Source organism: Vigna radiata, chromosome 9 (genome assembly GCF_000741045.1).
Source record: "Vigna radiata var. radiata cultivar VC1973A chromosome 9, Vradiata_ver6, whole genome shotgun sequence".
Lineage (NCBI taxonomy): Eukaryota > Viridiplantae > Streptophyta > Magnoliopsida > Fabales > Fabaceae > Vigna > Vigna radiata.
Genome location: NC_028359.1, coordinates 11278717 through 11302584, shown reverse-complemented (window position 1 = coordinate 11302584; position 23868 = coordinate 11278717). Strand labels below are relative to the sequence as shown.

The following is a 23868-nucleotide window of genomic DNA, read 5'->3' as shown; positions in this document are numbered from 1 at the left end:
CGTCTACAATCAACAATAGAGATATTCATGCATTGCTAATGGTTACATTACAAAAACCAAAACAAATGTATAGAGCACCTATCTTATACCGATGTGATCAGATAAAAAAGTTCATGCAGTAAAAAGGAAGAATGATGAAAGAAGAAATTAGCTCAAGAAATAAAGAATTGGAAAAAAGATAATAATGACATTTTTGTAAAATAATTTTTCAAATGACCAAGCAAACATAAAGAGGAATCGTCAGATGATATTATTATAAAACACATTTATAAGACGTGTTGAAAGGAGTAATAATAATAAAGTAATGTACGTGCAATAAAAAGGTTCCATAATAATATAATTTTTATATTGGTTAATCCTAATTTGAATAACGTTCTTATGATACCAATTGTTGTTTTACAGAATAATGTTAGGTAGCAAAATAAAACAGAGGAAATAAAATTCTGAAAGAGAGAATATAGGAGTTGAAATAAAAGTAAAGTTATTATTCTCAATATATACGAACCGCCAATTATTTATAATACTTGCAGTAAAAAAACAAATTGAGATTCTCAAATTGATTGTTATTATTCTCCTAAAGTTTAGTCTACCAACAAATAAATGCTACGTATAGCCTAACACCAAATATATACCAACAATCCTTCAAATTCACGTTGGGATTTATATCTGATATTCTTTTAGCTTACAATTCATCAATGTTTGTTTCACAGTTTTGTTCTAAGCAAATTATATTTAACAAGGATTTCACCTCTGCTATATTTAAATGGTCAAGCTTCGAACAACCAGATAGGATGAGAGTTTTTAAAGATCTCAACTTATATACCTCTCTTGGAAGATAGCGTAGACTTTTGCAATCCTTCAAATTTATCACTCGTATGTTGGAGAGACCAACAATGGATGGGTGTACCGTGAGCAAACTTGGACAATCTTTTAGAATGAGCTGTTCAAGACTTGGTAATTTGGAAAAGTCTGGTGTTTCTTCCAAGTCTTTGGAGTGACTAAGATTAAGGAATTGTAACCGTTCTAAAATCTACGAACATAGTTTACAAAAGATTTGGGAAGTAAATGTAAAAAGAATTCAATAGTTAGAACTGGAACCAATAATACTATTTCTACTTAATTAACCTACGAGTTTTAAAAAATACCTGGGATGTTTTCCAGAGGAGTTGAAGATGACTATGCCTTAAATCAATTGCAATTACATTTCCCATGTACAAGTTGTTTGGAATGTATTCAGAAGGGAATCCCTTCCAGCAAATCCATCTCAGTTCTTTAGAAATGTGCCCATAATCTCCAACAACTTGTACATGATCTAGTCGTACAAGTCTTAATTTCTTCATTTCCTTGAAAGCATCAGCCTTGAAGCAGTCTCTGTTTGTTGAATGCAATTTCAGGGACAATCCCTGGATAACTTCTGTCCCCTGTGATGAATATAGTAAAGATAAACAATTGAGAAATCCATAAATATTTGTTGATTATTGATACTTAACATTGAGTTTAACAAGTTAACAACATCCATTGTTAGTATGATAATACTTTTCAATTTCCACTCTTATTTTCATTTAACCTTAATAATATTTAAATAACTATAAATAAGATTTTCCATCAAATACAAATAATAAAAATTCAAAATAAAATATAAGTAATTTAAAATAAAAACAACTATTTAATCTATCTCTATTTAATATAAACCAAATAAAATAATATTACACTTAAATAAAAATAAATGAAAAATTAAAATTATTTACTCACCTCTTATGTTTATCAAAATTAAATTAAATATTATTAGATCTAAACTAATAAAATAAAATATAAACAAAATTATTAATAAATTTTTGAAATTTAAGTTCAGTTACATTACTAAAGAAAACACTTTCAAAAAGAAGTTTCAAAATCATATAAATAATTTTCTTACAGAATTCTGTATCAGTACATCTTTTACGTCATCCTGCAACCACAATCGAGTCCTTTTCCCCGGTTCCTCTGGGCATACTTGACGAATAATTTCTCTTCCCATGTATTGTAACAAAGGATGCATTTGAAGTTTGTTATTTCTGTCAACTTTTATGAGGCCACGCTGTATGAGAACTGTTATTCCAATATCAGCACGTAGTCCACAGCCATTTAATATATCGGTTACATAGTCTTTTTCTTTGCCTTTAAAGAAACAACATAGATCAAGAAGTATATCCTTTTCAGTATCACGTAAACCGTCAAAACTTATTTTTAATACCTTCAGAAGATTATCCCCGTGTATTCTTTGTAATTTCCTCAATACACTTTTCCACCCTTCTATGGTTTTATCACATAAATAGGAACTAAGGAACTGAAGAGCCAGTGGTAGTCCTCCACAATAATCAACTATGTCTCTTGCAAGTTCCTTCGATTCTTTTTTTGGTATTGCATCTCTAAAGGCATGCCAACATAAAAGCTCAAGTGATTCATTTTCATAAACATAATTATTTTCGAGTTGTTTCAGTAAGTGAAGATCTCTAGTTGTAATAATTATCACAGTTCCTTGACCGAACCATTCAGGACTCCCGCATAGGTTTTCCATTTGGCCAAACTCATTCACATCATCAAGCACAATGAGCAACTTTTTTCGAGAAAATCCATTCTCGATCATAGTTCTTCCCATCCCAACGCTTTTCACCTCCAACTTGGATTTTAGGACATCAGAAAGAAGATTTTCTTGCAAAGCTACATACTTTTCATCAGGAATATTCTCAATAAAACTCTTACCTATGAATTCACGATAAATTCGATTGTAGATGGCTTTGGCTAGGGTTGTTTTACCTGATCCTCGGAATCCCCATATTCCTATAATACACACTTTGGTGGATTGATTTTCAATATATTTAATCACGTCTTCCACGCGGGACTCTAATCCAACAGGATAGTGGGTAATAAACAAGTCTTTGTAGTCCAGTAATTTCTTAACGCGCCTAACAATTTTATCTACAAGTGCAGCATCATGCCTTCAAGATGAATGATAATGTGTTACCAAAATTAAATCACAACTTTAACTTATGCTTCATTCACTCTCAAACCAAAGAAAATAGGAAGGATTCATTGGTTTACCTGAAATTTCTGACATCCCAACAAGGGATACCTGCAGCTGTGATGAGTGCAAGCCTCCACCTGGACAACGCATGTCCTGAATAGCTTTTGTGAGCAGCTTCTTCTAACGCTTTTCCAAAGTCATCCTTCTGATAACGTACATCCGATGGGTCAATCTCGTAAAATACGGGCAGAACTATTTGGCCAAATGTCTCGTGGCATTCAATTATTTTTTCAAGCTCAAAAAGACAGCAAGCAGATTCAGTATATGATTTGGAGAAAACGATTATTGTAATCTTAGTTTGTCCTATTGCTCTCATGTGCTCTTCCTGCTTCATTCCCTCATGCAGATTCTTCTGGCTAATAAAAGTTTTGACTTGAGCTTGTAAAAGGACAGAGTGGAGATGAGAAACAAACCTTCCACCGATTTCTTCTCCACGAAAGTTGATGAACACATCGTGTTTGAAATGGGGTTCTGATGTTAAGAAGGATAAAGATGATGATGATAAAGAAGAAGATGCAAACTCCATCGAAGGAATTGAAGTCAATTCTTCAAAGGTAAGGCAATAATGTTAAAGATTAATATGTTTTGCTCTAAGTGCGTTATGATTCACCCAATATCACTTTACTAAATTCCATTTATGTTTTATATTTTTCCTCCTTAACCCATCTCGGTATGCATACTTCATTTTTGAGACCTGCACGTTAAATTTTTAGAAAGACACTTGAAGAGTTGCAATTATTCACTTTCGATTTCAATGAAAAGTTTTAAATAACTTTATTTTTCTATTAAAATATTTCTGGTGTTTTATTAAGATGTTTAATGAAATTATGATATTCTATCAAAACTATTAAAAAGATTTAGAAAAGGAAAATCTTAAACAATATTTAATGAAGATTTTAATGGAAAACATTAGATGTTGTGTAGAATTCATAGTTTTTCGCTTTCTTTATTCTTTCATTCTAACAATTTTAATGGAAGGTTTACCTCAGGTTTGTTAGGTACTTTATATAATTTTGTTTACGTGTCTTATGAAACTGTGTTAAGGAATTTATCATTTTAAATCAATGAATTCTCCATCTTTAAGCATTTCTAAAACTAATGACACTTTAAAAACACAATGCAAAGAAATTGAAATCTATTGTTAAAGTGAATGTATAAACCAAGCAGCAATACATCACGTTATTGAGAAACAGAGGAGCAGTCTGAACATTAACTTAGAGTGTTTCTACAACAAAATAAATTCTGATAAACTCTTTCTCGTTGTTCACATTATTTCTTCTCTATTGGTCTTTATAAACAAGGAATATGAAAAATCCTAGGCCAGATTCATCCCTCCATTCCTTTCATAACTCTCTTGTAACAGAGGATATTCAGTTATGCTAATTACTGAAAGAGAAAGAGGGATCAATTCCTTTTGTGACAACAACTTAAGGTTCAAACCGTTTGAATCTCTAGGTTTTAAAGAGAGTTTAGATATTTTATGTCCCACACCATTCAAGAAATTAAATGTCTCTGTTGAAAACTTACACAATGACACAACAGAAGTTAGAAGCAATTGCTTTGTATCAAGAGTTCGTATCAAGTGATAGGCTTGATGTAGAGAGTTGAGAGAGGAAAAAAAGAGAGAGTTGAGAGAGAAAAGAGTTAAGAGATGGCAAGCATGAGTATACTATCTTCCAATTTCCTCATCATACAATTGAGAATTATGAAAAATGGTGTCTTTGCATGAAAGCATTGTTAATTAAATTACGCTTTTCAAGGTGCTTGGGAGATTGTACAAAAATTCTATTAGGAGACTCAATATGAAGGAAGCTTATATCAAGAGCAGATGGAGACTTTGTTGAAGACAAGGAAGAACGACCAATGAGCCTTTACTCTCGTCCATAAATGTTTGGATAAAGAACGTCCAAAAATTGTACTTATGCTGCTAACAATCATATGTGTGGATGTGGTCGATAGTGACTCATTTTCGTTCAGAAGATTGATTCTATAAACATACCTTTCATAACGAATATTCTCCATAAAACTCTTACCGATGAATTCACGATAAATTCGATTGTAGATGGCTTTGGCTATGGTTGTTTTCCCTGATCCTTCCATTTCCCATATTCCTATCATACACACTTCGGTAGATTAATTGTCACGATAACCAAGGACAAGAAGTTATTCATCGGTCACTTAATTTATTCAAAGTTATTATTGATTTTACATCGACACACTTTACATCTATTATTTTTCTATCAATCTCTCTCGTCCTTTACAAATACAGAAATTAAATTTTTTTAATAACGGTGTAACTAGTAAAAAAACATTTCCTTTATTCAAATGGATGAAGGTGAATAAGTAATTTTTCTTTCATGTAGATATGAATATGTTTGCAAAAGCATCAAAATGGTGCATTTTTTTTTTAAATTACTAAAATTGGATAGATTTAAAAGAAATAACGAAAGTGGGTAAGTCGTCTCAAGATGATGATAATGTGAAGAAATTCTGTTACCGTAACATGACTTGAATTTAATTTTTCTTTTAAATTTAAAATATTTTTAAAATTGAAGTTAAAGGATTTTAGTTTAATGTATTTTAACTTGAAGTCGAATTAAGTTTTCACAATTTTTAGTTCAATTTTAAATAAGTTTAGTTTAAAATATTTTAAAGGTTTAATAATTTAGAACATCTCTATTTATGAAAGTTTTCTCAATGTCCTCGTTTTGTAAAATGTCTTAGTTAAGTTCCTAAATGTGAAAAATTGGATCAAGTTCCTAAATGTGAAAAATTGGATCAATTAAGGACTTGCCGTTAAATTGGGTGGACGACTTGATTGTGTGTGACTCGGTGAGATTATCAACTTTTATTATTGTGGCAAAGTTTAGTATACTGAGTTGAATTTATTTTATTTACATATTTAAAAATCTTAAATGTAATCAAAACCTAATGTTATTTCCAATTTCTTTTTTATTAATTTATTTTTAGAATTAGAAGCTTATTATTTTTAATTCTCTTTGTCTTATAATCAGACATTTCATTGACAGAGTGTTGTTGCCCTCACCAGCCCAGTGACCCTATGGCGGCACCCACCACCATCTCCATTTACGCCACTCGCTATCCACCAACAACCACTGTGAAACCCCAAATCCGTGAAATAAAGGAATCCAAAACGGCATAAAAAAAAACAAATTCAAGAGACAATGAAGAAACCAAAAATCCTTCCTTTCAAACTCAATTATAGGAATCAGATTCCAAGACATAAAATCCCAGAGGTTTTCAAATTCCAAAAACCGAAAAATTTCAAGATCGGAAACAAGATGCACTCCGCTACCACGCTGGTACCTCTCGCAACCCGTCGTCGCCGCCTGCGCCGGTACTTCTCGCAACACGTCGCCACCGCCTATGCCGCCATTGCGACACTGTCTGCACTCCACCCACCGTGAGCTCTGAACCAAGAGGCTTCCGCGATTCCCACCGTTACGAGAACGCCCTCACTGTGCCTTTGTCGCGCCTGGTTCAACGAACTCGAGCCTTTCTCCCTACGACCACCATGCGAGAACCCAAGGAAGAGATAGGAGAAAACAGAGCCTCCAACATGTGAAACGAAGCAAGGCCAAAGATGATTTGGGAAAGGAGAAGTTTCCAAACGAAAAGAAAGAAAGGAGAAGACAAAGGTGGGTGCTCGTGCTCCCTTAATCCGTGTGAGACGAAGAGCCTAAGTTTTGTCCGAGAGAAAGAATGAACAGAGAAGGAGAAAAACCCAAAATTGGGTTTGGCTATGAAGGAAGAGAATCCAAAATTGGAAAAAAGACTATGATTAAGGTTCTCTGAATCTTCCATGGGAATTAACTAAAACTTGGAGAAGAAATTATGTGTTTTGATTTTATTAAGTTTTTTTTTTAAATATGTAAATAAAACAAATCCAACTCAGCACGTTGGCTCAGTAAAAGTTAATAATCTCACGCAGCCACGCACACTCAATTTTAACGCCGTCTATCCAATTTGGCAAACCTTTAATTGATCCAATTTTTCACATTTAGGGACTTAATTGAGACATTTTACAAAACGAGAACCTAATTGAGAAAACCTTACATAAATAGAGATGTTCTAAATGATTAAACCTATTTTAAAATGAAATTGTTAACTTGATTTTAATTTTAAAAATATTCTTAACTAAAGTTAGCGTTATTTTGGTACGACTTTTTTACAATAAAGTTATGTCACCGTGAATATAATTTGGTGATTTTTTAAAAAATTTTCTTATTTCGATGATTAATAAAAAAAACATTTTACCATTTGCCATGTTTGATAGTTATCAAAATAAAATAATGGTATGGTATCCTGTTTTTATTTAACCTTTTGTTATCTTTTCATGTTCATAAATAACTCGTTGAAATCATTGTTCTCGTATCATGCACCAGAATCACTCATCTTCCATAAATGGAAGAATAGGAAGAAAATATTAAAGTTATGTTTAAAAAATTGTGCTCTTTCTTAGAATCATAAACAAGGAATAGCGATAACTCTTTATTGTATGTGTCCTTCATTTTTGCACTATAATATAGTTTTATTGACTTGGGCAATTTTGTCCTTAACTAGTCAAGATAGATTATTGTCATACGCTAAAGTACTTTTAATGAATTTAAATTGTTGTGGTCAGCATAATTTCTTAAGTTTTATTAGTTCTTATGATTAGTTATATGAAACATATATAATTTATTTTTTATAATTTTCTTATAAGTTTTCCATAATATAGTCTGTACTATATGAAACATACCGGTCGGAGTTAATGGTTATTCATGGGCAATTATCATGTATTAATTTACAAATATATGATATTAATGATTAATTATTGGATTTGATTACCTAAAATATATTGCACTAATGGTTAATCAATAGAGTTAGCTGTCACAAGCCTTATAAGCATATCACTAATGTCCAGGTACGATCATCTTGATCTATCCTAATAAAAATATTGACCTCTCTATATCTGACTTGAGTGTCGGAGTGTCTTCTGCAGGTCAATCCCCAATTGGGAAGGATTACATGAAGAGTTGGATGATCAGAGCATAACAAGGAAGGACGACCGACCCCAGACAAATGTTACTGATTTTGGCGCTCACCGTGGGGTCGAGCGGCATCCCGCTGAAATCGCAAGGAATCAAGACGAATGCTCGATCTCAACATCGTTATTTCGAATCAACACAAGAAATTTTCAGTAAAACAAAACATGGATTACTATATCCACCTGAAATTTCATCAACCAGATAAGTATTTTTAAATATTTAAATATCGGCAATTCTTATATTATTTTAGAGCATTGTTCAAGTGTTACGATGAACAACAGAAAAATGTAAATATGTAAATGATAGAAGATGTTACAACAATAATTAATACAGATATTCAAAATAAAATCATGGTGATAACACTCACTGCCACTCTGAATATGTATTTGCCCTATGTAATGCTATCGGTTTAGCATTAAATATGTTATACAATTTTTTGTAGTGAAGCCCTAGGAACGATAATTACATTCTGCTTAAACCTTAATAAAAAAATGATGGAATTTTCATTATGAAAGCATATATCGAAACCTTTATTTTTGGCTTAATGTGCATTCTTGTGAATGGAAAAGTAGCCTTGGAAGTAATTTTGAGATCATAACCGTAAATGGTTGAAAGTGATTGCCTATTGCAAATACTTTGTTGAAAATACATTATTGCAAATACTTTACGACTCATAAAGGACATGGCGGTCATAGATAGTTTTAAAAGTTACGTGCTTAAATCTTCCACTATATGAATCACTGCTAGACTTTGAAAGTTCGAAAACAGGGTACAAACAAGTATCTTGATCCCAAACCCTTTGCTTCCGGTCCCACCATCATAGTTGATGCTCAGAGGAAAGTAAATTCCGGCAGTAGCAAATTTTTTGGCTCATCTCAGGCACCCTTCAGTGAGAGCAGTGGCGTTATACAAAAGCGGCGTTATACCCTTCCTCACAGCCACTTGGATTTCTATCTTCGGATCCGACGACTTCCCCCAAACAGCTACACGGGATGTTAACACGCAAGTTTTGAAATTTGCTATGCTCAGTATCGCAATAGTGGTATTGTGTTCTCCTTTCAAAAGAGATAAAATGATTGTACTGATAATGATTACGTGGTGACAAGGATGCTTGCTATTTCCATATCAACATATATAATTCTTTTAGTACAAAGTCACTAAAGCTGCAGTGCTTCGAAAATTACTATATTATATAATTTGTTGTTCAAAAGCAGGTTTGAAAATCCTAGGATAGGTTTATCCTCTCTTTTTTCCTCTGATGGAAGATAGGAAGTCCGGGGCCTCCTACATGAACATGTGGACTTCTCTAAAAATTGACATTTACAGATTGTTAAATTTGGGACATGAATCTTGAATTTGTGACATAGCTAACTTAAATGTCATCATTTTTCTCCACCATTTATTCTTAACTGCAGTTTCCTCCCTAGATTGCATTTCGGTTTGCAGTGTTCAGCACACAGAACGTGATGACAATGATTCTTCTTCCGCGGAGCTGAAACAAGAATTATCTTCACAACCCGATGGAGTCGAAGCTAGTGGTTTCGAGAACCGACGAGCTTAACATTGTAGATACAGATTCTAATTCGGAGCTTGGTCTGTTGATGAAGATGTGCGAAGAGTTGGAGGAAGTAGATAGTTCCGTTCGACGATGACATTGTGTTTCCTGAGGACGATAAGGATGCTCCGTATATGGAGAAAGTCACTTCTGTTGGGGAATAATATAACCTAAACCTCATGAAGGAAGAGGACATTTCCGAAAATGACGCCACTCCCAGCATTGGAGTTGTTGTCGTCGCTAACCAACCCGCAGACGACAACTACGACGATGGCTGGATCGGGATAATGCCAGTGCAGCTGTGTGCCCAGATGTTGGTCTTGTGGACCGGCAAGTTGAACACTCGGATAACACTGTTGCAGGCAGCGTCGAGAGGCGATTTGAGCCAAGATTCATATTTACTCAGATTGATTTCAGAAAAAATGAATGCTTATTTCTTATTTCTTAAAAACATTTTATATTTTTCTACTCCTTTGTGTGCTTTACTCAGAAATTATTATGACGTTCAACAAACTGGTGAAGCAAAATTCATTAATAGAGAGAGGCATTATACTTATCTTTCTGGCAAGATATCAATGAAGCGTAAGACAAACAACCATCTGAGTTGGAGTTTCTATAATTGGAGGGGAATTTTTTAGAGGATATCTCATGTGGAAACGTGACGGATGCAAACTGGTCACGTTGGATTCATCAGTGTTTCTTGATTTAAGTAATCACCAATAGTCAGGGAAGATTCCTATCTCCAAATAAAAAATGAAAATATCAAATTTTCTCTAACGCATATTTTTTGTGAGTAAAAATCTTTTGTACAGGAAGATTCAATCTCCTACAACTTTCTCTTCAACTCAGGAAGTCAGAAAATTGACTCCTGATCGGGTGGTATGAAGGAAGGAGGAGTGAAGTCAGAAAATTGACTTCGAAGAATCTCAGGAAGTCAAAAAATTGACTCCTGATCGGGTGGTATGAAGGAAGGAGGAGTGAAGTCAGAAAATTGACTTTGAAGAATCTCAGGAAGTTAGAAAATTTACTCCTGATTGGGTGTTTTGAAGGAAGGAGGAGTGAAGTCAGACAATTGACTTCGAAGAATCTCAGGAAGTCAAAAAATTGACTCCTGATCGGGTGGTATGAAGGAAGGAGGAGTTCGAAGAATCTCAAGAAGTCAGAAAATTGACTCCTGATCGGGTGGTATGAAGGAAGGAGGAGTAAAGTCAGAAAATTGACTTCGAAGAATCTCAAGAAGTTAGAAAATTGACTCTTGATCGGGTGGTATGAAAGAAGGAGGAGTGAAGTCAGAAAGTTGACTTCAAATACCAGGATGTCAGGTAATTGACATCTTAAGACTCTTCACATCGGGAAGAACGATGTTCGGGGTGAAGTTAGAAAACCTCATCCTTTGTTGGAAGTCAGGAAAATGGCTTCAAAAATCTTCGCTTAACGTAGGAAGGTCGAAAAGACCTATCAGTCAACTACTCAACAGTTCAACTTTGTCAGGTTCCAACGCCTTTTCATTATAAAAATTATAAACGGTTGAAGCGTTTACTGTATTTTATATTTTTTAGAGTGATAATCTCTAGCACAAGAAAAGATCCAAAGAAAACTCCTAAAGTCTGCTGCTTGGTATAGAGAGAATAAAAGACCGACTCCTTTTAAAGCTCATAATAATCCCTGCGCACCTCTTTTAAGTAAAAGAGCTTGGGCTTAGGGGGCTTATGTATTATATGAAACATACCAGTCAGAGTTAATGTTCATTCATGGGCAATTATCAGGTATTAATTTACAAATATATGGTATTAATGATTAATTATTGGGTTTGATTACCTAAAATATATTGCACTAATGGTCAATCAATAGAGTTGGCTGTCACAAGCCTTATAAGCATACCACTGATGTCCAGGTACGATCATCTTGATCTATCCTAATAAAAATATTGACCTCTCTATGAAACATATCTGACTTGAGTGTCAGAGTGTCTTCTGCAGGTCAATCCCCAATCGGGAAGGATTACATGAAGAGTTGGACGATCGGAGCATAGCAAGGAAGGGCGACCGACCCTAGACAAATGTTACCGAAACATAGTCTATATAATTGAAAAAAACTAACTTTAACTTTTAAAAATAAAAATTTTAGTCCCATAATTTGAACAACTTAAAGTGTTTTTTTTAGAGACTAAACTATAATTTTAAACAATTTAAAATTTAGTTCATATATTTTTAAAAGTTTAAAAATGGAGAGAGTATACTTTACTTTTAAAAACAATTGCAAAAATTTTAACGTCTACAATCAACAATAGAGATATTCATGCATTACTGATGGTTGACAAGTTAACTGTATCAAATTTTAAAACCAAAATAAATGTATAAGTTAATTATATCTTACTTATCTATGGATTAACATTTATATAGAGATATACCAATTCGATAAGATAAAAAGGAATGATGAAAAAATAAATTAGTTATAGAAATAAAGAATTGGAATAGGGAATAATGACATTTTTGGAAAATATTTTTTCAAATGGCCAAGAAAACATTAAACCTATCAAAACAGGTAACTCGGCTCGACCCACCACGGGTTGACCACTTAGTGAGCCAACCCAACTCAGCTCATTTATTGACGAGCGAAAAAATTCAAACCCAACCTGACCCACCACAGGTTGGTGGGCTAAACGGGTTGGCTCATTGGCTTCTTCTGATATTCTTATTACATGGTACTTTGATATTAAAACAGTAATAATTGGACCAATTGAAATAAAAGAAACTAAAAAAACAGAAGAATCTAAATTATTAGGTAGCATGTGTTTATTTTGTATTTATTAATATAAAAAAATTAAAGAATCATAGTTATCATAAGTAACATGTGTTTATTTTGAAATAATTAATATAAAAAAAACGAAAAAATCTTAGTTACATAACAGATGTTTTATATATAAGATATTTTATATGATTTTATATTGCTATGATTGTGTATATTAAAGAATGAAAAGTGTTTGATGAAGTGGTTAAGTGATTGTAAAAATATTGTATATATTTTTTCGTGTTATTAATTATTAAAAGTATTGTGAAAATATTGTATATATAGGATGTTTAAATATTGTATATATTTTTCTGTGTTATTAATTATTAAAAGTATTGTAAAAATATTGTGTATATATATATATATATATATATATATATATATATATATATATATATATATATATATATATATATATAAGATGTTTAAATATTGTAAAAATATTGTATATATTGAATGTTTAAATATTGTATAAACATCGTATATGTTTAAAATTGTAAAAATATTGTATAAATAGGATGTTTAAATATTGTAAAACAATTGTATATGTTTAAATATTGTAAAAATATTGTATATATAGGATGTTTAAATATTGTAAAAATATATATATGTTTAAATATTGTATATATAGGATGATTTATATGATTTTTTCGTGTTATTGTAAAAATATTGTATATATTTTTCCATCATATCTTAAACATTCAGAGTAAATCAAAATTAACTTCCTAAAATACAACTCATCTTTGATTGTAAAGTTTTTGGTGAGAAGAGAGCCTGATTATGAAGGATGTGCCTTTTGAATAATTAATTAATTTGATTTCAATATAAAAAAATAGGATTTTAATAATTAATTTAATTAATTTGATTTAATTGAAAAAAATAGGTGGATTGGTGAGCCAACCCGACCCACCACGGGTTCAACCCGTGTGAACTAAGTTCTTAGTGAGCCGGGTCAAAATAGGCTTGCATTAAAATTTTCGCATTTTTTTTTTCAACCTAACCCGGCTTAAACCTGTAGTGAGCCGGATTGGGTCACGGGTTTCAATCCATTTTGATGGTACTAGAAAACATAAAGAGAATCGTCAGATGGTATTATTACAAAACACATTTATAAGGCTTCTTGAAATAAAAAGGCTCGGTAATAATATAATTTTTATATTCGTTCATCTAATTTGAAAAACGTTCTTATCTTACCAATTGCTGTTTTACAGAATAATGTTGGGTAGCAAAATAAAACAGAGGAAATAAAATTCTGAAAGAGAAAGAATATATGAGTTGAAATAAAAGTAAACGTTATTTATTATTCTCAATATATACGAACCGCCAATTATTTATAATACTTGCAGTAAAAGAAACAAATTGAGATTCCCAAATAGATTGTTATTATTCTCCTAAAGTTTAGTCTATCAACAAATAAATGCTACGTATAACCAAACAACAAATATTTACCCACAATCCTTCAAATTCACGTTGGGATTTATATCTGATATTCTTTTAGCTTACAATTCATCAATGTTTGTTTCACAGTTGTGTTTTAAGCAATTATAGTTACCAAGGATTTCACCTGTGCTATATCTATAGGGCCAAGCTTCGAACAACCAGATAGGATTAGAGTTTTTAAAGATCTCAACTTAGATATCTCTCTTGGGAGATAGCTTAGACTTGTGCAATCCTTCAAATTTATCAATAGTATATTAGAGAGATCACCAATGGATGGGTGTAGCTTGAGCAAACTTGGACAATCTTTTAGAATTAGCTGTTCAAGACTTGGTAGTCTGGAAAAGTCTGGCGTTTCTTTCAAGTATTTGGAGTGACTAAGATTAAGGAATTTTAACCGCTCTAAAACCTACAAAGATAGTTTACAAAAGATTAGGGAAGTAAATGTAAAATGAATGCAATAGTTAGAACTGGAACCAATAATACTATTTCTATCTTAATTAACCTACGAGTTTTAAAAGAAAAGAGAGTAAGGAATACCTGGGATTGTTTCCAGAGTGGTTGTTTCCAGACGCGTTGAAGATGACTATGCCTTAAATCAATTGCAATTACATTTCCCATATAAAAGTTNTTNGGAATGTATTTAGAAGGGAATCCTTTCCAGCAAATCCANCTCAGTTCTTTAGAAATGTGCCCATAATCTCCAACAAGATGTACATTATCTAGTCGTAGAAGTCTTAATTTCTTCATTTCCTTGAAAGCATGAGTTTTGAAGCAATCTCTGCTTGTTGAATGCAGTTNCAGGGACAATCCCTGGATAGCTTCTGTCCCCTGTGATGAATATAGCAAAGATAAACAATTGAGAAATCCATAAATAATTGATGATTATTCATACTTAATGTTGAGTGTAACAAGTTAATAACACATGCATTACACTAAAAAAGAAAACACTTTCAAAATCATATAAATAATGTTCTTACAGTATTCTCTTTCAATACATCTTTTACGTCATCCTGCAACCACAATCGACTCCGTTTCCCCGGTTCCTCTGGGCATACTTGACGAATAATTTCTCTTCCCATGTCTTGTAATAAAGGGTGTATTTCAAGTTTGTTGTTCCTTTCAACTTTTATGAGGCCACGCTCTATGAGAGCTGTTACTCCAAAATCAGCATATAGTCCACAGCCATTTAATATCTCCGTTACATAGTCTTTTTCTTTGCCTTTAAAGAAACAACATACATCAAGAAGTATATCCTTTTCAGTATTATGTGAATCGTCAAAACATATTTTTAATACGTTCAGAAGATTATCCGGGGGTATTCTTTGTAATATACTCAACACACTTTTCCACACTTGTATTGTACTATCAAATAAATAGGAACCAAGGAACTGAAGAGCTAGTGGTAGTCCTCTACAATAAACAACAACGCTTCTTGCGAGTTCACTCCATTCTTTTTTTGGTATTGCTTCTCCAAAGGCATGCCAACTAAAAAGCTCAAGTGACTCATTTCCGTTCAAAAGATCCATTTCATATACATAATTAACTCTGAGTTGGTTCAGCAACTGAAAATCTCTAGTAGTAATGATTATCACAGTTCCTTGACCGAACCTTTCTCTACTCACGCATAGGTTTTCTAATTGGCCAATGTGATTCACGTCATCAAGCACAATGAACAACTTTTTTCGATAAAGTCTATTCTGGATCATAGTTGTTCCCATCCCACCGCTTTGCCCCTCCAACTCTGATTTTAGGACATCAGAAATAAGTTTTGCTTCCAAATCAAGATACTCTTCATAATGAGTATTCTCAATAAAACTCTTACCAATAAATTCACGATAAATTCGATTGTAGGTTGCTTTGGCTATGGTTGTTTTACCCGACCCTTCCATTCCCCATATCCCTATCACACACACATTGGTAGATTGATTTTCAATCAATTTAATCACGTCTTCCACGCGGGATTCCAATCCAACAAGAAATTCGGTAATAGACAAGTCTTTATAGTCCAGTAATGTTTTAACGTGGCTAACAATTCGCTCTACAAGTGCAGCATCATGCCTTCAAGATGAATGATAATGTGTTACCAAAATTAAATCACAACCTTAACATATTCTTCATTCACTCTCAAACCAAAGAAAGTAGGAGGATTCATTTGTTTACCTGAATATTCTGACATCCCAAACAGCGATGCCTGCAGCTGTGGTGAGTGGAAGGCTCGACTTGGACAACGCATGTTGCAGTTGTTTTCCTAAATAGCTATTGTGTGTAATTTCTTCCAACGCTTTTACAAAATCATTCTTCTGATGACGTACAACCGATGGGTCAATCTCGTAAAATACGGGCAGAACTATTTGGCCAAATGTCTCGTGGCATTCAATTATTTTTTCAAGCTCAAGAAAACAGCAAACAGATTCAGTATATGATTTGGAGAAAACGATTATTGAAATCTTAGTGTGTCCTATTGCTCTCATGTGCTCTTCCAGCTTCATTCCCTCATCATGCAGATTCTCCTGGCTAATAAAAGTTTTGACTTGAGCTTGTAAAAGGGCATAATGGAGATGAGAAACAAACCTTCTACCGATGTCTTCTCCCCCAAAGTTGATGAACACATCGTGTATGAAATGGGGTTCTGATGTTAAGAAGGATGAAGATGCAAACTCCATGGAAGGAATTGAAGTCAACTCTTCAAAGATAAAGCAATAATGTTAAAGAGTAATACCTTTTAGATGTAGTCTCGAAGTGCGTACCATTTATATTTTATATTTTTCCTCCTGAGCCATCCCTTATGCATACTTCATTTTCGGAGACCTGCCCGTTAAATTTTTAGAAAGACATTTATATCTTTATCTTGTTGATTTTAAGGAATTTGAGGAGGATAATTGAATTGATAGGATTGAAAGGTAATTTTTTTTGTTATTTATTTGAGTGATTTTTTTTATTATTTATTTGAGTGAATTTTTATTTCAAATAAGTGAAAATGAATTTAGAAATAAATTTTCTTAATCTGTCGCATAAATTAAATAATACTTCAATTCTTATAAATTTTATTTTCAAATTTATTTTCATTTACTTTCAAATACACTTAAATAAATAAAAAAAATTATTTTTAAATCCTCTTAAATCCATAATCCATTCAATCACTCTCTCTCTAATTTTTACAAGTAAATAAAACATTAAAGAGTTGCAATTATTCACTCTTGATTTCAAAGAAAAATGTTTAATAACGTCTTTTTATTAAAATATTTCTGATGTTTAATTAAGATTTTTAAAGAAATATTTTAAAAGATGTGCCATATTCCTTGTTTAATTAAGATTTTTGAAGAAATATTTTTAAAGACTTTTGTTAATAGCATTAAATTTAATATTAAATATATTTTATTCTTTAGTTTTTAATAAAAATTAAAATTAGTTATTTTTTTCAAAATTTTAAGTTAACTTTATTATTCAATTTTAGAAATGAATGAATTTAATTTTTTAAATTAAACGTTAAATAAATTTAATAAAATTTAGTTAAAATATGAAATTCACGTATTTTTAAAGCTGAAGAATTAATTTAAGTTGATGTTTTAAAAATATATTAATTTTAATTTTCAATGAAAAAAAAATTTAAATCTTAAAATTATAACTAATTATTTTCGAATATTATTGTTTGAAGCAAAAGTATGACGGGTGGATTTGGAGATACTTAAAAATATAAAAGTGGTTCCCGGAGTTTACACAATCACAAGTAACATTATTTAATTTAAAATAATTAGTATAACTTAATGTAAAATGAAATATGATCTGATTAAGAGATGATTTATTTAAATTTACAATACTTAAAATATGATTAATTTCTTTTTATTAATGAATTCTTTAATATATAAAAAATTTGAGTGTGAAATCTTAATTAAAATAAATTATGTATAAAGTTTTATTTATCATTTAAAGTTTTAAACAATGAAAGTGCCTATAGAAAGTATAAAAGTAAAACTGATGAAACGTATATATTTAACAGTGACTTAATAGAGTAATATAATAAAGCTTACACATAAATATATTAATAAAAATTATTGATCTTTAAACAAGGAATATGGGAAATCCTATGCCAGGTTCATCATTCCTTCATTCCTTTCATAGCTCTCTTGTAACAGAGGATATTCATTTATGCTAATTACTGAAAGTTGGAAGCAATTGCTCTTCCACCAAGGCATCTGCAAGAACGTCTTCTCCAATTTTTACTTCGAAATGAAAGTTAAGAAACTTAGTACCCCACTAAGTAACGGATACTAGTGTGAATGCCCAACAATTAAAGACCACAACTTTTTGTAAATTGAAAGGCAAACCCTCTTCTTGAAGGCTTGTGAGCGTGTTAATCTGTTCTGGCAAACAGTTGAGAGTTAGAAATGTTTTGATATTCAAAAATTGAAGACAACTATAGTTGGTTGGAATCCTAAGAAATAGCTCTAGAAAATGGTGATTCCCAAGAGTAAAGGAGTTGAGTAATGGCAATAAACCTGGGGACCAAAAAGTTTGTATAGAGTGAGATGAGCTCTTCCGAAGAATCTTAGTTACCCCAAAGGGTTACTGTCATCCACCTGATTTGAGTTTTGTAACTCGAGTACGTCACATTTAACTACCCTGAGTCTTTGACGGATGGTTGTTAGGTAAGTTTCCTCTATGTTTGGGACAACAGAATATATAGAACTCTTCATGGGAAAGAAATTCTGTAGTTATATCAGTTGCAGAAAACCATTCCTCCCAGCATGACAGTTCCAAAAATTTTAGATCCTTCAGACTTACAAATGGTTGAAAAGAAAAGCCTCTCCCATAGAAATCAACTCCAAATTTTTTCAATGATTTGAACTTAGCAATGCATAGTAGCTTGAAATAAGGTAATTGCCCAAACAATGATCGCAATCACTTATTCTAAGCAATACCATGTTGCAAAAGGAAGATGACCCGACCAAATTGGGAAGGTGATGCAGCTAAAGTATTTCTCTCTCAACACGTGAATCTTCAGTATTGCAGGCTAGTTCCAATTCTAACTCCTCAATTACCTCATTAATTTTTAAATTACCTTGAAAAGCTTTATTGCATCTACAAGATGTCGTAGGTTTAATATGGAAAACTTTCCTTGTAGATGTGTAAAATTTTTCAATGCTTAAACCTTTAATCTACCATCCTATTTTCTGACAACAAAGGAAGTCAAAGTTTTGAGACATTTTAACTTACATTTGTGGGAATTCTCCTTCAACTTGGCTCCACATAGATCCATGTGATGCAGATTAATCAATTTGTCTATGTCTTGACGCAATTCCAGTAGGTATGAACATGATAGCAGCAAGGTTTGGACATTGTACAGCTTGCATTATTTCATGAGGTAACCTCTTGATTTGATTGTAAGATATATAATGAATTTTTTTAAAGAGAATCAGGCAACCGGTTGATATTGTCGTGGTGTGACAATGCTATGAATGCTCGTAAACCCTGTCATCTTGAAATGACAACAAATTTATGATGCTGTAAGACATATGGCGAACTTTATCAAGACACTCATATCGTTTTTGAACTTCATACCTATAACAATACTTGCCCGATACAACTGTGGCTAAATAATTGATGAGATCTTGCTTTTTGAACTTGTATTGGTAATATGCAGTGCTTCTTTCAATCAGTGAGCTTCATACCAGTTCATCCAAGTATTCCTCATCTTTCTCTTCCAAAGATTGATTTCTGTTAAACTGAATTAAACATCTAGTATGCATAGTTTAACTACAGTCTTCGTATTTAATTCTTAGGGAAAATTGAAAGGGTAAAGCGTCCTTTCAAATGAACATCCAAATAGTGATAGTTCAATAGTAAGGGTGGAATGAATAATTTATTAGTGGGCGCCCTCGTAAAATCTCGCTATTAGTCTACAGCCATCTTTCCAAGCCTACATGACACTTTTCACTTTTCAACTATATTTTCCTTCTGTCCTTGTGTTTATGAGAATTATCCACTTGAATTTAGTGGATCCAAGAAGACGTATGGGACATAGTGGAAGACGGGTACAATGAACCTGCGGATGATGAGTATCAGACAGTGAACCAGGTTGCTGCATTGAAAAAGACATGAGTGAAAGAGAGATCGACTTTGTACTTTCTGTATAATGCAGTGGATGAATCTAGATTTGAGAAAATAGCTAATGCAAAGTCGGCAAAAGAAGCATGGGAAATTTTGAAGGTGGCATACAAATGAGATACCCGCGTGATACAAGTCCGAGTACAAGCTCCCAGAAGAGAGTTTGAACATATGGAGATGGATGAAAATGAGGGAGTTGCTGAGTTTATAACTTGAGTACAAAAGATGGCCAACCAACTCGAAATGAATGGAGAAGAGGTTCCTCCTAAACGGGTTGCAGAAAAGATCTTGAGAAATCTGACGGATGATTTTGAAAGTATCGTGGTCACTATTGAAGAGACAAAGGATTTCTCAACTCTCACTGTGGAGGAGTTAGCTGGGTCATTAAAAGCCCATGAATTGAGGAAGAAAAAGAAAAAGAGAGAACCTGACGATCAAGCACTACAGGTACACTGGAATAAATCTCGGATTACTCAAAGCCAAGGTCCTGGTGGAAGAGGGCGAGGAGGCCGAGGACGAGGTGGACGTGGCCGAGGTAATGATAATGAAGATCAAACCAGTTAGCAGAATTGGCATGACCGAGGACAAGGAAAAGGGCAAGGAGATCAGTCAAGAGTGGAGTGTTTTAAGTGTGGCAAGTACGACCACTATGCAAACGAGTGTAGATCATCAATAGAGTGGTACAACTGTGGCAAGTTTGGTCATATTGCAAAGTATTGCAAGACCGAGACAAAGAGGGAGACGAATCTCGTTACTGAAGATGCAGAAGACTGATGAGTTTTCTACCAACTTGATATGATATCTAGATACTGGAGCAAACAATCATATGTGTGGGAACGAGAATTTTTTTATGAACTCACCAAGGTGGAGGCCAAATTTGTGTCTTTTGGAGATGACTCCAAGGTGGCCGTGAAAGGGCGTGAAACAATTCGGCAAATTCAGAATAATGGACAAGTTGGAGATATTAAGGATGTTTATTATGTTCTGGGGTTGAAGAGCAATATTTTAAGTATGGGTTAGATAATTGAAAAAGGTAATTCAATTTTTATGAAAAATCAGGTATTGTATTTAAAGGATAAGCATGATTGTTGAACAACCCAGGTAAAAGCAAAGAAGAATCGGTTGTATGAACTGGAGCTGAAAATCTTGGAGAGAAGAAGCAAACCCGATGTGGGATGATGCACATGGAAAACAAGGAAGGAAAGAATTTAAGTTTAGGGGGGGGTTTGTTGGGATAAACTTAAATTTTAGAGATTTATTATTTTATTAGTTTTGGGTTTAGTAATATTTGGTTTGATTTGATAGAGATAAAATAGGGATGGGTAGTTATGATTTTCTGTTTATCTAGGTAGAATATTATTTTATGATAGGTTAAGGAGATTTTATTTTTAAGTCAGTTGATATTTTATTTTCAGATTTTATTTTTATTTCTATAATATTGTAAGTATCATGACTATTTAAAGTCTTTCAATTATCAATGAATAACAAGACTCAATTTTGAAACAATATCTGAGTGTGTATTGAGAGATTTTCTCAACAAATCGATTATCACGGGTGAAAGGTATGGCAATGGATTTTTGGAGTTGTCCTTGAAAGAAATCTTTATATAGAAGATATAGACCCTCATTCAAAAAAAAAAACTGCACGTTTTTGAACTAAAGTGAAGTGTGACCTAGGGTTTTTGTAACTTTGTGAATTGGCTTGGAAACTTAGTGTGGGCAAGAGTGAGAACTTTCACTATAGGTGTGATTGAGTGCGGCTGATGTTGTTGAGTGAAGTCTGTCATCCTTTGTAAAGCATTCAGAGGAGGTGTTCATCCCTTGAGGTGTTAAAGGGAAGTGAGTATCATCTCTTATGGTAACAAGAAAGATGTTTTCTAAACCTTAAACTTGTTATTTGTGTGTTATTGTAAAGTTTATTGATTTTGTGATGGTGGAACGTTGATCTCTTTGTGACATTAGCAACTAGACGTAGAATTCTTTTAATCTAAACCAATATAAAATTATCTGTGCAATTTTTCTCTTCCCTTATTGTATTTTAATTGTTTAAATTAACCATTGAATAAGATAAAATTGAGAGAAAATTTTAAAAGACACAGGTTTGCGAAAGAAAACCAATTCACCCTCTTGGTTTATGGTTAACACGCTAATCATTTTGCTGCACTGCTTTGACAAAGTTTGTTAATAAATTTATACTTAACATTGGATGAATTAATCATTCATCTTATTTCACTAGCTTAAGATTGAGTGAAAAATAGCCTTAAGTTCTCCTTCAATCAATAGTAGAGATATTCATGCATTGCTAATGGTTGAAAAAGTTAACAATATTCAATTTTAAAAACAAAATAAATTTATAGAGCAGCTATCTTACTTATGTATATGGATTAACATTTATATAGAGAGATATACCAATGTGATAAAATTGAAACATCATGGGAATTGCCGAACTTGAAGTATGTTTTTCTGGTGATTATCAGACCTATTATCAGTTAGATAATTTTAAATTTATGTAAGAAAACTCCCTTATAAACTTAAAATCCTCTTTCCTTTATTCCAATTAGCTTCCTTAACTCTTGAAATGATGCAGTAAGTGATATAGAACAACATGTTTAGATAGAAATCATTTTGAAAACTAAACAAGAAGAATTAAGAAATAGAATTGAAAAACTAAAAATGTAAGAGAGAAAGGAAACGAAAGTTATGAATGGGAAAAAATATGCCACCTGAAAGGATCTAAAATAAATGTCGAGAAGGATTGAGACTTGTTCTTCAGAAGATAAGATCCAAATTAATTGAATGCAAAACACTCTTTATATTCAAATTTTAAACAATTTTTAAATAATTTAAAATTTAGTTTATATAATTTTAAAGATTATATAAACTAATGTACGTGCAATAAAAAGCCTAGATAATAATATAAGTTTTTATATTCGTTCATCCTAATTTGAATAACGTTCTTATGATACCAATTGTTGTTTTGCAGAATAATGTTAGCTAGCAAAACAAAACCGAGGAAATAAAATTCTGAAAGAGAAAAATATAGGAGTTGAAATAAAAGTAAACGTTATTATTCTCAATATATACGAACCGCCAATTATTTATAATACTTACAGTAAAAAACAAATTGAGATTCCCAAATTGATTGTTATTATTCTCCTAAAGTTTAGTCTACCAACAAATAAATGCTATGTATAGCCTAACAACAAATATTTACCAAGAATCCTTCAAATTTACGTTGGGATTTATATCTGATATATATTCTTTTAGCTTACAATTCATCAATGTTTGTTTCATAGTTTTGTTCTAAGCAAATTATATTTACTCAGGATTTCAACTCTGCTATATGTATATGGTCAAGCTTCGAACAACCAGATAGGATGAGAGTTTTTAAAGATCTCAACTTATATACCTCTCTTGGAAGATAGCGTAGACTTGTGCAATCCTTCAAATTTATCACTCGTATGTTGGAGAGATAAGCAATGGATGGGTGTAGCTTGAGCAAACTTGGACAATCTTTTAGAATGAGCTGTTCAAGACTTGGTAGACTGGAAAAGTCAGGTGTTTCTTTCAAGTATTTGGAGTGACTAAGATTAAGGAATTGTAACCCCTCTAAAATCTACAAACATAGTTTACAAAAGATTAGGGAAATAAATGTAAAATGAATGCTATAGTTAGAACTGGAATCAATAATACTATTTTTATCTTAATTAACCAACGAGTTTTAAAAGAAAAGAGCGTAAAATATACCTGGGGTGGTTTCCAGACGAGTTGAAGATGACTATGCCTTAAATCAATTGCAATTACATTTCCCATATAAAAGTTGTTTGGAATGTATTTAGAAGGGAATCCTTTCCAGCAAATCCA

The 23868-nt window shown here is 32.4% G+C and overlaps 2 protein-coding genes across 2 annotated transcripts in view; both read right to left on the bottom strand.

Annotated features, from left to right (window-relative positions):
- Positions 1 to 23868, bottom strand: part of LOC106773341 (TMV resistance protein N-like) — a 30092-nt gene that overhangs the window by 4202 nt on the left and 2022 nt on the right. The window lies entirely within an intron of this gene.
- On the bottom strand, positions 13807 to 16679 carry LOC106773746 (TMV resistance protein N-like). The gene is made up of 4 exons (XM_014660493.2): positions 16061 to 16679; positions 14878 to 15958; positions 14438 to 14728; positions 13807 to 14306 (listed from the first exon to the last, which is right to left on the bottom strand). Exons 1-4 carry the CDS (start codon positions 16561 to 16563, stop codon positions 13995 to 13997), a joined length of 2187 nt encoding a protein of 728 aa, XP_014515979.1. The 5' UTR covers positions 16564 to 16679; the 3' UTR covers positions 13807 to 13994.